This window comes from Telopea speciosissima, chromosome 2 (assembly GCF_018873765.1).
Source record: "Telopea speciosissima isolate NSW1024214 ecotype Mountain lineage chromosome 2, Tspe_v1, whole genome shotgun sequence".
NCBI lineage: Eukaryota > Viridiplantae > Streptophyta > Magnoliopsida > Proteales > Proteaceae > Telopea > Telopea speciosissima.
The window spans coordinates 83,966,990-83,982,731 of NC_057917.1; the positions used below are offsets into that span (position 1 = coordinate 83,966,990).

At 38.7% G+C, this 15,742-nt stretch overlaps 2 protein-coding genes across 2 annotated transcripts; both read left to right on the plus strand.

Moving 5' to 3' along the window:
- Window positions 1-772: 772 nt before the first annotated feature.
- Window positions 773-3,974, plus strand: LOC122650204 (pentatricopeptide repeat-containing protein At3g24000, mitochondrial-like). The gene has a single exon (XM_043843542.1). The coding sequence runs from the start codon at window positions 895-897 to the stop codon at window positions 3,898-3,900; it is 3,006 nt and encodes a 1,001-aa protein (XP_043699477.1). The 5' UTR covers window positions 773-894; the 3' UTR covers window positions 3,901-3,974.
- Window positions 3,975-9,445: 5,471 nt separating this feature from the next.
- Window positions 9,446-13,995, plus strand: LOC122650205. Its single transcript, XM_043843543.1, has 4 exons — window positions 9,446-9,582; window positions 10,757-11,060; window positions 11,183-11,299; window positions 11,428-13,995. Exons 2-4 carry the CDS (start codon window positions 10,776-10,778, stop codon window positions 13,483-13,485), a joined length of 2,460 nt encoding a protein of 819 aa, XP_043699478.1. The 5' UTR covers window positions 9,446-9,582; window positions 10,757-10,775; the 3' UTR covers window positions 13,486-13,995.
- The last annotated feature ends 1,747 nt before the right edge of the window (window positions 13,996-15,742 follow it).

Consider the following 15,742-nt stretch of genomic DNA (forward strand, 5'->3'; position numbering starts at 1 on the left):
GATTCCAAATGAGCTCGGATTAGGCCCCAAGGACGGTACATGTCATTGGATTTGATCCGAGCTCGATGATTCAATGCAGATAACATTATCATCTACATAAGACGTACATGACCAGAATAAAAATGAGAAAATAACATGTGTCATTCGATCATATATATAGAGTTGTTATATGGATTAAGGTTTAAGTTCACATATCAGGTATCGGTTGCTGCCATTGATACTGCTACCGATATTAATACAGATCAACCACATCGGTTTATATCGGGTTGATTCCATTAAAAAATATATATATATATAAATATTTTCTGACCGTATATGTACACGCTCTTGAAAATCTCATTTTAGGGTGGAAAAACCTTGTAATACATTAGCTTTTTATAAAATTAAGAAAGAAGAAAGGCTTAATTATACTATAAAATCATTGATAGTAATTACAACCCAAGCTATTCTCTTCATCCCTTCACATGAAAAATTCCACCCCCCAAAAAAAAAATAAAATCATCCTCACAATTCACACCCAGCGTGGCCAATGCGCGCTCTTACATATACACGCTTTCATCTGGACAAAATTCTCCAATCCAATAATCAATTGATGGGTAGATTTGGATGGAAACTAGTAGTAATATATATACTAGTTTGTAGCTAGCTATTGGAACATTCACCTATTTAATTGATCTATGCCATAGAGGGCAGCCAACCCACCAGCCTCCCCTTGATGAAATAGATGCACCCTTCAATCAAGTTTATAAAGTTCTCAATTTATATTTATTTTTAATAACGACCAGAGCAGGTTATGTGTAGCAAGAAACTCACTGCTTTCAAATTCAGGCCAGGTTTCTCCACTATCTCGTTTCCCATCCATACCCGTCAGAAACATCCACCAACTTCAATCCTATGCACAGACAAAGAATCCACAAACGATGGGATACAATTCCTCTCCTACCACCCAAACCCCGAAATTTTTGTTTTTCCCCAAAAGGGTTCTCAGAAATTACCAGTTTGATCACTGGGAGAGCATTACATGCACATTATGTTAAGGATTCAACCCTTCTCAGCCTCATCAACTCAAACACCTTGATTAATATGTATTCGAAACTGGGGAGGGTAGATGCTGCTCGTTCTGTGTTCGATCAAATGCCTCGAAGAAATGAAGCTTCATGGAATACTATGATTTCAGGTTATGTAAGACAGGGTTTACATCAGGAAGCAATTGGATTATTCTGCGAAATGCAGGACGACGAAAACATTGTTATAAATGGATTTGTGCTTTCCAGTCTGATAACTGCTTGCAATAAGTCAACATCGATGGTCTGTCAAGGAATTCAAGTCCATGGTTTTGTAATAAAAATTGGTTTCTTGCATGATGTGTTTGTGGGTACATCACTTCTGCACTTTTATGGTACATATGGTTTTACTTCTAAAGCTCAGAGGATTTTTGAGGAGATGCCTGAGCGGAATGTAGTTTCTTGGACTTCCTTGATGGTGGCTTATTTGAACAATGGAGATCCAGAGAATACTGTGCAGCTTTACCAGAAAATGAGGCGTGACGGAGTCAGTTGCAATCAGAACTCTTTCACGACGCTAATTAGCTCATGTGGGTTGATTGAGGATGAATTGTTGGGCCTTCAGGTTCTTGCGCATGTTGTAGTTTCTGGATTGGAGTCTAATGTGTCTGTGGCAAACTCTCTTATATACATGTTTGGTAGTTTTGGATGTGTGGAGGATGCATGCTATGTCTTTGATCAGATGGAAGAACGTGATATAATATCATGGAATTCGATGATATCTGCTTATTCCCAGAATGGATTTTGTGAGGAATCACTTAGATGTTTCCAACAGATGCAGCATGCTAATGTGAAACCCAATTCTACTACGGTATCCAGTTTGATTTCAGCTTGTAGTTCTTTTGATTATCTGAGTTGGGGAAAAGGAATTCATGGTGTCATTGTTAAACTTGGAATAGATTCAATTGTTTGTGTCTGCAATACTCTTGTTGCTTTATACACCGAGTCTGGAAGACCTAAAGATGCTGAGCTGTTGTTCTTAGAGATGCCTGAAAGGGATTTGATTTCATGGAATTCAATGATGGCTTGCTATGCACAAGAAGGGGAGTTCCGAGGTGCCCTGAATCTCTTGGTAGAAATGTTTAGGACAGAGAAAATAATAAATCATGTAACTTTTGCTAGCTCTTTGGCTGCATGTTCAAGTATTGAGGCTCTGATCATTGGCAAGACTGTTCATGGGCTTATAATCCGAGAGGTACTCCATGAGAATTTGCTTGTAGGTAATGCATTAGTCACCATGTATGGAAAGTGTGGTGCAATGAGGGTAGCTGAACTGGTAGTCCAGTCAATGCCCCAGCGGGATGTAATCACATGGAATGCACTCATTGGTGGTCATGCTGAGAATGAAAAAGCTCATGAGGCAATAAAAGCTTTTAACTTGATGAGAAAAGATGGCATGTCTGCAAATTACATCACCATGGTAAATGTTCTGGGTGCTTTGTCAGCCCCTGATCATTTATTGAATTACGGGATGCCATTCCATGCCCATATGGTTATAACAAGATTCGAAGCAGATGATTATGTGAAGAATGCTCTTATAACAATGTATGCCAACTGTGGTGATCTAGATTCAAGCAACTTCATCTTCAGTGGACTGCAGAATAAAAATGTTGTTGCATGGAATGCAATGATTGCTGCAAATGCACATCATGGTCGTCGAGAGGAAGCTCTAAAACTTTTTGTGGAAATGCGGCATGCTGGATTCGCATTAGATCAATTCAGCTTCTCCGGAGGCCTTTCTGCTAGTGCTAACTTAGCATTATTGGAGGAAGGCCAACAACTTCATGACCTGGTCATTAAACTTGGGTTTGAATCAAATCTCCATGTTGCAAATGCAGCAATGGATATGTATGGAAAATGTGGGGAGATGGACGATCTACTGAAAATACTTCCCAAATCAAGCAACCGATCACGATTATCATGGAACATATTAATATCGGGTTTTGCCAGACATGGACATTTCGAGAAAGCCAGAGAAGCTTTCCATGAAATGCTACAATGGGGACCAGATCCGGACCATGTTACTTTTGTTGCACTTCTCGCTGCATGCAGTCATGGTGGTCTAGTAGACGAAGGACTGGCTTACTTTGCTTCAATGACTTCAGAATTTGGGGTCCTGCCTGGGATAGAGCATTGTGTATGTATAATTGATCTCCTTGGTCGATCAGGGAGGCTTCTTGATGCTGAAAGGTTTATTAAGGAAATGCCAGTGCCACCCAACGACCTTGTTTGGCGGAGTCTGTTAGCTGCATGTAGAACCCATCGTAATTTGGAGCTTGGGAGAATAGCTGCTGAAAACCTTCTCAAGTTGAACCCATCAGATGACTCAGCTTATGTTCTTCTGTCTAATGTCTGTGCAATCAGTGGGAGGTGGGATGATGTAGAGAATGTCAGAAGGCAAATGAAAGTGTATAATATCAAGAAGAAACCTGCTTGCAGTTGGGTAAAGGTGAAAGACAAGGTGTGTTCATTTGGGATTGGAGACCGATCTCACCCACAGGCCAGGCAGATTTATGCCAAGTTGAAGGAGATTTTGAATATGATCAAAGAAGCAGGTTATGTCCCTGATACAAGCTTTGCATTGCATGACACAGACGAAGAACAGAAGGAGCACAATCTTTGGAACCACAGTGAGAAGCTAGCCCTTGCATTTGGTTTGATTAATACGCCAGCATGTTTGCCAATCAGAGTTTTCAAGAATCTACGTGTTTGTGGTGATTGTCATTCTGTTTACAAGTTTGTTAGTGGAGCAGTCAAGCGGGATATTATTCTGCGAGATCCTTATCGGTTTCACCATTTCAATGGAGGCAAATGTTCTTGTTGTGATTATTGGTAGTCAAGCTACTGAGCTCAAACAAGAGTTCTATTGACTGGATCTCAGTCAGTCAATGTCCCATAAGGAGTTCTGTCGATGACATAATCATTTGTCAGATTGGATTGGAATTAGTAATTCCTTGATCTGACATTTTTTAAAAATTTATTAGTTCATGAGAAAGATTTGTGAAAGGACTGTTCTAATGCTGCAATTCATTCTAAGATTTCTTTTAGCTGTTTACTTAGCGGATATGTTGTTGTTATTGATCAGAAATGAGTAGTAGTGATTTCTCAACATCACTGAGAAATCTCAGGGGAAAAGAGAAATGAGGAGGTGAGAAGAAGTCAGAATCGGAGAGCTGGTTGAAATCAATAGAAGATCTTGCAAAACAATTTGGAATCAGTTAAAGAGAAATCTGAGAATTTTGAAGAGATAGCAGGGTTTCTGGAGTTAAGAGGGAATGAGCAAGCAAAGTTTAGAGAAGCTTTTATCTGATGTAAGAATTGGTGCATAATGGGAGAGCATCAATAGATGAATCCAAGGCACCTCAGGTCACAAGCGGAAGGTTGAATTTCTGATCTTGACTGTATGGAACCATGCATGGATCTCATTTTGACGCAACTCAGTTGTGCGACTATCGACTGGTGAGTTTTTTCGTCAAAACTTGTAAGGGTATTATGATAATATCCCTTTATATGTTCTAATATAATCCAACTTGTGTTATGGTTCAGGTTGTGAGGGGCAATCTAGTAATTAGCCCATCTAACCTAAACCCTAGTTTCTCTATAATTACTAACTGGATGCAGCAGCCTGGGTATTCCAAACTTGATACACAGGGTGTAATGCTTTAAGCAATCAGTGCTTAAACCCATTACCTTCAACAAAACTCAGTGACCTGGACACATTAATAGAACATATCTTAAATCCATGTGAGCCTCCAGAGGGTTCTCTTGACCAAGGGCCATCTTGGAGCATCATTAGATAGAGAGTGATACCGGTTTGGCTATGAATGAATATATATAGTTTAAGAGTAGAGTACATATAATTATATGCTATTTTGTGCCCCTCCCCAGTCCCCCCAAACCCATTTTTTTCACTGGAAACATGGTTGCCTTTTCGTATGTTGTGCTGTAAAGGCTTTGAAAAATGACTGCCTCGTAGGTTTGAAACATCTTGGCAAAAGAAATATGCTTTTGAATATCTGGAGTTTCCTATTATTGTTTTTGTTTGGAAAAAAGGTTCAGAAATAGTGAGATAATTTAACCATGTAAAGCAAATGGCAAACAGGCATTGGAAAATTCTGCAATCACAATTTACATCATATTTTACCTCCTAAAACATTACAAATATTTTTTAACATTTTTTACACGTAAATTGCAGAAAATTTGGTTTTGAACCTTTCAACACCATTCTGGCTTCGATAGCTTGGCATTCAATGTCAGCACCTCTCTCTGCCCTGCAACCATGCGTATTTGGTGAGTCACAATTACCTCCCCTCTCCCTTCCCTGCCCCACCTTTTCCCCTAAAAAAAAATGAAAATCTAATGCCTCCGTATCGGGCTGTGGCCGACTTGCGCCTATGATGTGATGAAGCAGACACTAGTAAATGACCTTTACAGTTACTTTGTTATGACCTTTGCCATAAACAGAACACTAACCAGGTATTCTTCTTCTTCTTAAATTGCCTGAATGAAATCTGTAATCTGATAATTGCGTGCGTGCGTGAGTGCGTGTGTGGGTGTGTGTGTGTGTGTAGAGAGAGAGAGAGAGGTTTTATTGTGCTAAAGTGCTTATGTACTTTGAAAGATGCAAAGTTGCAAAAGAAAATGAAGGGTTGTGGAGAGAGGTTTTATTGTGCTGAAGTTTTACTTTTACAATTACTAGGTGTTTGTTATTACATTTATTGATGAATTCACTCAATAGTCATCTACTTAAGTGGTTATTTATGTATTTAAAAAATTGACAAGATTCACCTAGTTAACAGTGACACGGGTAAAAAAAATTGAGTCTTACTTAACTCGCACGATTCATCATCGAGTCGCGTCATTTGTCATCCTGGCCAAATCTATATGACTCTTGACTATATTTCCCAAAATTTTGACTCGACTCGAGTGACTCAATTAAATCGAAACCTAGTTTTTCAATTATAAGCAAGATATAGTTAATCTCAAAAGACTATATGTTTGACAATTTTTTTGAATCAAATAGATATCATGTTAAAATAAAATCCCAATATTCATGTTATAAAAAACAAAGAAAAAGGAAAGAATAGGGTCGTAATTCATGACATCGAGGGTGCTTTAGAAGGTTCGATATTGGACGAAACACATCATTCTCCTCATTTGAAGGGATTTGGTTGAAAAACTAAAATATGTAATTGAAAAGTCTAGAATTACCAATAGGAATAGGGTGCATTTACATACTAGGGTATGAGGTTATATGGGAGGGCAAAGCTAATGGGTGAATTTAATGCTACAATTTGACACATTGCCTATAGGGATGTAAATGAATATTCGTAAATTCGTATTCGATCCGCATTCATATCCGTTTAGGAGTATCTGAATCCGTCCAAAACTAATCGGATACGAATATGATAATCCCCCTATCCGATCGATTATTATCCGATTCGTTTAGCAGTCTGACATTAATAAAATATCTGAAATATAACTCTATGTTTGTCTATCCTTTTAAGTTACCTTATTGGATTTTGTTATCTTATTTTTATAAATTTATAAGTTAAGATAATGTGATTCTTTTTCTAGATTTGCTATTGGTTTATATATATTATTTTATGCAATGCGATACATGGAATTACATATCTATTAAAAAATCAAAAGTAAAAAACGTAAGAGAATAAAAGACTAAGAAGAGTAGAAGAAATGGTAGTTACTGAACTCTCAAGTCTCAACCCTAACCCTCATCATAAAAACGGTAAATATATCAACGGATAGTCGAAAAATCATATTCGATCCGTATTCATATCCATTTAGGAGAACCTGTATTCAAAAAATCACTATCCGAAAATAATCTGAATTCGTCCGAAAATTGATAGGATATTATCCGAATCAGTCCGAATATAATCGGATACGAATATGATAATGCCACTATCCGACCGAATTCGATCCGTTTACATCCCTAATTGCCTATTACAATTCTCCTTAGATATCTTAGACTCAGATTTGTCGCATCACTCCTAGTACAATACTCTTTTAGATATCTTAGGGACAGATTTGTCACATCACTTTTTCATATGGCAAAATAAATTGTGGCTACGGCTACCAAGAGAAATGAAAAGAGAAAAAACGTTTTGGAGGAAAAAAAAGCTGTCAAGTTGCATAGTATAACGCTAACGCGTAGGGGTGCAAGTTTGGCCCTGTTGGCACAAACCTACCCTGAGCACGAACAGGGTCTGGGTTGAGCCCTGAGGGTGGGTTAAGACTAGAGATTTCTAACCTTGAGTCAAGCTCGGGTCGGATCAGGGTTGAGGCCTCGAGCTAAGCCTGGCCCGGCTCGGCCCGACCCTATTTTGAGTTATACTATAAAATATATATTGATAGAATATATATATTATAAACTTTAAACATCACCCACATTTTGTTATATAATATATTCTATATGAAGTTGATAAGTAATATAATACATTTATTATAGTGTTATTTTACGTAAAATTAATAATTTTCTCCCCAGCCCGACCCTAAGGGGGGGTCAAGGTTGGATTTTTCAGGCCCTGAGTCAGGGTCGGGTCGGGCCTGGGCCCAGCTAAGGGGACTTAGGGTTGGGCTAGGTTTCTATAAAGCTTGGCCCAACCTGACCCTATTGCAGCCCTACTAACGTGTACTTTCTTGTGTCTATCTCTTTCCTATAATCCTCCCACAATAAAAGGACACATAGATTATTTTTTTGGTAAAATAATTTATAAACGCTCGAAAACCACTCCAGACGAACCAGCAAGCAAAGAAAGAAAAATACAAGAAGGGGGAGCACCCTGCTAGAACAGATTCTGTTGTGAGGTGGCACCTAGCGAAGCCAAAAGATCTACTACAGCATTAGCCTCTCGAAGAGAGTGAACAAAAGAAATAGCAGAAAAAAGATTACAAAGAGTTAAGCAGTCCTCCACTATAGGCTTAATTCTCCATGGGACATTTGAACTGGTTCCAGAGAGGATGTTAACTAGCATAAGATTATCACTCTCAATGACAAGATGCGAATGTCCCAGTTGAGATGCAATCTGCATGGCTCGACGAATAAAAGGACACATAGACACAATTCATAAGGAGGAGAGAGAGAGAGAGAGCATACCATGGTTCTAAGTATCGGTATTGTATTGCCCAATCCGGTTTTGCTAGTCATCAATACCGATAACGTGCTGATATCATATCGATAGCATAGTACACACAAGAAGTAAAATGATCAGAAATTCATTTTTTAAAGGAAATTCAGGGGTAATTTTGTCTAATACAATCGATCCAAGACGATACCGTGTCAATATCATATCAGTTTTTCGTGTTGCCGATATCCATTCCGATACCGTGCACTAAACCATGAAGCATACGCTATAGGGACTCAATCTCAAATGTTTTATGATCGTTGCTTGGTTAAGATAGAAAATAAATCCCCAAATGTTTTGTTTTTTTTTTTTTTTTTTTTGTCTATTGTTTTTCCTGTGAAGGCGATGTGAGAAATTCATCGTTACCGATTTAAAATTCAAACCAAGAATTTCTCTCCGTCCAATGCTTGTTTTTTTTTTTTTTTTGGTAACAAACAAACGCACCCTAAAAACCTGTGAGAAAACATTTTTATTAGAAAATGATAAAATGATCATTTTGGTTTTTATAATGGTAGAGCTTACCGAGCAAGTTGGGTGCGATATTCGTGTAAAGGATTTTATCAAAAAAACAAAAAAGAAAGATATTCGTCTGAAGGATAGTAGGCTAGCCAATCAGTTGTGATAACGTTTGTGACCCATCCATCATCCCATATCCTCTTTTGTGGTAAAAGTAAAACGGCCAGACATGAGACATGTGCGCGGGCGGCGGTGCCATTCTGCACTGGACACTCTTCCCCTTCGCTTTGTTGAATTGCTTGCGCTGCTGCCTGCCCCGACCCCCCGATCTCATTCATTCATACTCTCGAATCATACCTTACTTCACTGTTCATCCATTGCCACGAGCCACGTCTCAAGTACCAAGTGTCACGTATTCTTTTTCTTTTTTTTTTTTGTTTTTTTTTTTTTCTTGGGAGGGTTTGTTATAATGGGTTTTTTTTACAAATAGAAGAAGGAATCTTCTTCTTCACTATACCATTTTTCTGTGGTCAGAAAGAAGAACGTGACAAGTCCGAAAGGACACTATTAACGTAAAATTTGGCAAACCCACTCTCCGGCCCCACAAACACGACGAAACCGAATCCAATTCCGACTCGTCTCACGTCACCGCACCCAATATTAACAGTCACCACCACCCAACGCCCTCTCCCCAGCCCGCCGCACACTTAGTATTTAAAGCCAAAGCTCCCTCCTCTCGTACTTTTCTCTCTCTCTCTCTCTCTCTCTCTCTCGATTTTCTTTCTGCTTTCCTTTATCAGTGGTTGAGCGAGTTTTGATTTCATTTCGTCTGTCACTGGAGAAATTGAAATCTCTATTCTGAGCTCAGCGTAGCAATCGGCTCTCAACTGTTTCCGCAAGCATCGCCTCATCTCTTGGCGGTAGTTTATTTTGTGTCTTTTTTTTTTTTTTTTTGTTGATTAATTTCTTCTTTTCCTCTCTGTTTCCTTATTATTGTCTCTCTCTTCCTTCTTCTTAATCTGTGTTTTGTGCTTGACAGATTTATCAGATTTTGTGTTATCTGTTTGTTACTTTTTTTTTCTTTCAAATCTGTAATGATTTCTGTACAGAATAATAGATTAAAATGTTCGATTGTATACTCTTGTTTCGTGCTTATGGAATTAGTTCTTCACTGGTTCTAGGGTTTTTTTTATTTATTTATTTAAGTAGACATTTTATTGATTGGATAATCTCATTTATGTGGCCTTTGGCTTGCGTTCTTCATATCGATTGTGATGATTCTAGTCTAGATCCATTTGACCGTAGAGGTGTTCGATTACAAGTTTAATTACCTTTCTTGTCTTAAAAGTATAATCAAGGGTTAGATTTGTAGCTTCAGCGTTGATCTGGTAACAGAACTGGCATTAGTAGGCTGTTGGATTGTACAGACGTTAGGTTCTCATGGCTATCACTTCTCATTGTTGGAAAATTTTCCTGGTGGTCGGGGGATTGGGGTTTAATTTTTACTGGGGAAGTGTAGTTTTTTGTGTCTTGTAATGAAATGAAGAGTCACCCTTTCCACGTATTCTGATCTAGTTGGTTAGTACGGTTGTCTTTCCTTGCTATATCTGATGTGTTAGTGACAGAAGACACAAAGAAGAGGAACATACCAATGTAAAGAGGAACAAAAAGGTCCCCGCCAAAATGTGCTTGGTTTTGGTTTCCAGTTGGGTGATTCATCTCTGGATTTTTTTTATGCATCAAAACGACAAAGCATCTCTGTTCTATACCCAAACAGTCATGAAGTCTTAGTTTTCTATGATGTGCTTTTTCATCCACCAGTTTTTTCATTTTGCTTTCTATGTTCGATTTCTCTGTCCCATGTATCATATAAAAAGCTATAATTTATTGGAAACTCAGTATTTATTGAATTGCTAACTTGTATAACCTAAGGGGTTGGGAAGTCACTCTACTTAAATCCCTCATATTTGAAATTTTGAAAGGGTGTTAGATTCTCAGAAAATTTTAAAATGAAAAATTCTGTTTTGCTTCCATTCCTTTACTTTAGAACTCTGCTTCTGTCCTGGCAATCATTTTTGTTATTGAATTTGGTAGCTTGTCTGCAAGGAGATCCATGGAGTTTGATGCGGAGCAGCACACTGCTTCAGGAAGTGTTCCTGATTTTGGTGCAATCTTCATGTCTAACTGTTCTACGAAGAAAGAATGTTTCAGAAAGAAAGTATTTGGGCTTCCATCTCATCAATCTAGCTTTGTGAAGAAAGTGAGAGATGGAATGTTCTTGTTTCTTTTTGAGTATGAGAAAAGAGAATTGTATGGAGTATTTCAGGCATCTTGTAATGGTGCGATGAATATTATCCCGGACGCATTCAAGTCATTAGGCAAACAATTCCCTGCACAGGTACTTGCTGCTACCTCAAAGCCTTTCCTTTCAGCAATTTCAGACTTTGTCACTTACCAACAAATTTGTTTTTCGCAATTTTTATCTTTCCTAAAGTTAATGTCTCGATCTTTTTTCCTCAGATTTGTTTCAGAACTATCTGGCTCTGCAATCCACTTTCAGAATATGATTTCCGTGATGCTATTAAGGACAATTACTACAGTGCATACAAATTCAACTTTGGTCTATCTGAAGATCAGGTATTCTCTTTTCTTTACATGTCATAAATGCAGCTGTCGATGGAATAGAAAGTAGCAGCTAATTTGTGTTTTTTTTTCTGTCTTTGTTTCTTTTTTATTTTTCTTTTTCTTTTTTCCTGAACTTGTAGGTCGACAGGCTTCTATGGTTGTTTGAATCAAGAATTGTGAAAGACTTGCGAACTCCAATTCTAGTTACAAGAACTAAAATCAGTAAACATTTTAAGATATCCAATTGGGATTCCAGCTTTTTGAAAACCTATAGAGAAGAAAATAATCTTAACATGGGCAGTGGCATTGAGCCATATGATGTGACTAGGAACCATGGTTTTCCTATGCCTAGAGAAGAAAATAATCATATGCTAGACAGAAGCATTGAGCCATTTAATGCGAGTGGGAACCATGGTTTGCCTAGGTCTAACCTAGATTCATCAGGTTATTCTGACAAATTCACATTAGACAAAAATGACTCTTTACTTGAAGGTTATCGTAGGTTGTCAACTGGTAATCACTTGGAGGAACCATTAGTGTCAAATTTGCTTGCTTCAAAATCTCATGGAGATGCAATTATGCCAAGCAGCCAACCTGCCGGTACTCCTGGTGTTGATTTTCGTCATCCTGAATCTCCTGGTGTTCAGTACAGGCAATCATTGTCTTTTGGGCATGGTTGTTGTTCTACAAAATTAGCAGACAGAATCCATCCATCATCTGAAGGTCAATTAGTTTACTCCCCTGCTGAGCCCAGGAACTTCAGTAGATGCCATAATCTAGATGGCTTTACCAAGCTTGAGGATTTCATTCCATTGTCACTTTCCCCAGACCATTATGAGCCTTCCAATTCTGGCACTCCTTCCTCTGGGGCTGGATATTTGCAGAACAAGACAATTGGAGTGACAAATCTTGAACGTTATGAAGGCTTATCCTACCCGGATAACCCTATGCCGTTCATAAGGAATGGAGATCATGGAAGGGCAACAACAAAGTCTTCACGCTTCGCTTTCGTTCCAAATAAGAGTTCCCCGTATGTGTCCGACTGTGGTCTTCCTGCTGCATCACAACCAGATTATGTTTATGAAGGATCCCGGTATCAGCATTATGAAGCTTCTACTACTTCTGCACCTTTTTTAAGTCAACTCCATCTACCAAAGGATGGATATCATTTAGAATCTCAAAAATATGGCTATTATGAAAAAAGTGACCCAAGTTATGGCAATAAGGGTAGAATCTCCATGGGTCTGCATTCTGATAATCAGGAGAAGAGATGCAGTGTGTTTTCACGGTTGTGTGCAGCCCAACCAGGTACTGGACAATTAAGAGGCAATTATGGGTACATTGTGGATATGACAGCAGAGGACCTTAAAGTATTACACCATGGTTATAAAAGCCCAAGGAAAACCATATGGAAAACTAAACCATTTATTGCAAGACAAGATAATGATGAAAACTTTGAGAATACATCACAGAATGAGATGATTGTTGATGCTGCCTTGCCCAATGAAGAGGATGGGTGGAGCAGTGAGGAAGTGGCTGAAGAGATTCCCGTCATTAACTTTAAGCGCCGGAGCAAAGTGCGAAAAATACCGATTGAAACCAAAGCAAGCGACTTTATTGAGGGTGAAAAACACAAAAGGAGAAAACTGGTGAGGCCAACCTTCAGCCCCATTTTGCAACTTTCACCACAAGAAACATGTAATAGTAATGGAAACAAAGGTAGTGAAGGTGAAGAAAAAACAAAAAGTTCTGATATATCAGTTAGAGGTGGTGGAGGTAAAGTCAATGGAAAGGATTCGTCTGAGAATGATGGCATCCAAAATCCAGTTTGTCCAGTTAGTTTTAAGGGCAACAATGGTTATGAACACTGCTCAAGGAGCGAGGATTCCAAGGTGGAAATGTTATGCAGAGAGCTTTTTGGTAATAGTTGCAGTTGCCCCAAATGCGAGGGGTCATCTCAAGGAATATGTGAAGACAATGGAAATGCTGGAAGAGGAGAGCTGTTGATCAAGAGTGACAGTGACAAAATAATTGATAAAGGTTTGTCTCTAACAGTTGGAATGCAAAATGCCAGCTGTCGAATTAGTCGTGAGTTTGACAATGTGACAGCAGAAAAAAGCAGTGGTTCCAAACTGAAACAAGTATATAAAAAAGAGCTTGTTGATGTTTGTAAAGATGGTGATGGTGAGGCCGAATAAAACAAACCAGAGTTTTTCCTCTAACTCCCCGTATAGTCAGATCGATACATCTACAGGGAATGCACTAGAGTTTTTTGTGCATTTTGTTAATATGCCGGTTTGGAAGGCTTGAGTTGACATGCAACAGCGATGAGCTAGCAATACAGTATGACATCAATATATCTTTTAATATGCTCCTGGTTTATCACACTGCTTCAGACTCTTAGTTCTTGTGGTTACTTAAAGTGTGAGAAAACCGGAAGAGAAGTTGCGTACCTATATCAGATGGTTTAGTACCTAGGGCTGTAACTTTTGATGAGTACCTAGGTATTTTGCATGTGCTGCAAGTAAAAATGGAAGAACTTAAGAACACAAGTACTCAAAGTAAGTTTACAGAATCCTGCATGTATCAAGACAATGCATCATTAGTGATAATAACAAGCTTGTTAATTACACCTCTCTCCACATGATGATCTGAGATGAGTTTGTTTTAACTTCATGTATTGGATCCACAGTTAAACAGTTTATGCATGAGGTAGTTATTTGTTTGTGTGTGTGTGTGTGTGTGTGTGTGACATGATGATCTGAGATGAGTTTGTTTTAACTTCATGTATTGGATCTGCAGTTAAACATTATATGCATGAGGTAGTTTATGTGTGTGTCTTAGCCTCAGTTGGGCAGGAAAGCTAGGTTTTCTCAGTGACTCTGTGTTTGTCTCTCTCTCTCTCTCTCTCTCTCTCTCTCTCTCTTTGTTTGTTTGTTTGTTTCTTAGCCTCAGTTGGGCAGGAAAGATAGGTTTTCTCAGTGCCTGTCTGTGTGTGCCATTGTTTGTTTGTTTCTTAGCCTCAGTTGGGCAGGAAATATAGGTTTTCTCAGTGCGTCTGTGTGTGTCTTTGTTTGTTTCTTTCTTTCTTAGCCTCAGTTGGGCAGGAAAGATAGGTTTTCTCAGTGCCTGTGTGTGTGTGTGTGTGTGTGTGTGTGTCTTTGTTTGATTGTTTGTTTCTTAGCCTCAGTTGGGCAGGAAATATAGGTTTTCTCAGTGCCTGTGTGCGCGTTTGTTTCTCACCCTCAGTTGGGTTGGAAAGCTAGGTTTTCTCAACAAGAAGCAAAATAGCCTTTCTAGGCCCTCACAGGGTCATATGGCAGCACTTGAAGCAAGTCCCAGCCATCTCTAATAGCTTGGAGTAAAGTTGTAAAGCTGAAGTTTCTTCCACTACATTTTCAAAGGCTGTTGATGTAGCATCATTCAGCATCATGGATGAGCCACCGGCACCAGCCAAGTTGTCATTGATCTATGTTTAGTTGGATCCAGTTTACACTACACATTACCAAGTTCTACTTAAGGTTGATTCCATTCAGGAATGGGAATCCAGCTCAAGACCCATGGTTGGTGGTGTTGATTGTCAGCCATCAGTTGGAGTAATGCTGCTATACCCTCGTAGTTATATTCTGTTATTTCCATCCAACTGGGTGAAGCTCAATGTTGTAGATCCACCTGCTTTGTGATGGAGATTATTGGTATCGGTATCTGTGGCCATATCGGATTTGGCCATATTGGGCGTAAAACTAAAAAATGATTCATCTTTTTTTGCCCATATTCTTGTAACTGGTTCCAATATGTATCAGTCGAATACTGATACCTTCACCCAGTGTTGCAGCTTATTGGGCTCTCTTGATCTTTCCCTTTCCTACAAGGAAGAGATGATACAAACCTTGAAACACTGCCAAACTCTGTGCCAAATACACTACTGCATTATTTTGTTAGAATATTTTTAAACTTAGCTGAGATTATTCATAGGTAGTTTCTTGCTTATGCTACTTTGCTGTAGATGCAAGAATGACTTCTTTCTGTGGCTTGTCTGAAGGATTTTAAATGGTTAATTCAAACAGTCAGTAGCAGCTAGTCAAGCCATTGGCTTATTAGTGATGACTCTTATAGTCCTAGGTTCGTGTGAAATATGATCAGCAAGGCTGAGGCTTTTCTTTCATTGATGGTAGTAATGAAGGTACGGTACCCATTTAGTATGCACTAGGGTTAAGAATACATTTTATAGGCATAAAATTTATAATAACCTAATGTCCACAACCAGAATTCAGTGTGGTAATCGTAAACATTGAGTTCCAAACTCATTCCTTGTAATTGGTACTGTGGCATCTCTTAGGTGAAGAACTGGTCCAAAACAAATTACAGAACTAAAAATCAGGGCAAATGAGCATTATATTTAGGGGTGTTACAGTCTCGGATGCGTTGCAGGGGAATAGGTTGTGTCTAGAATGT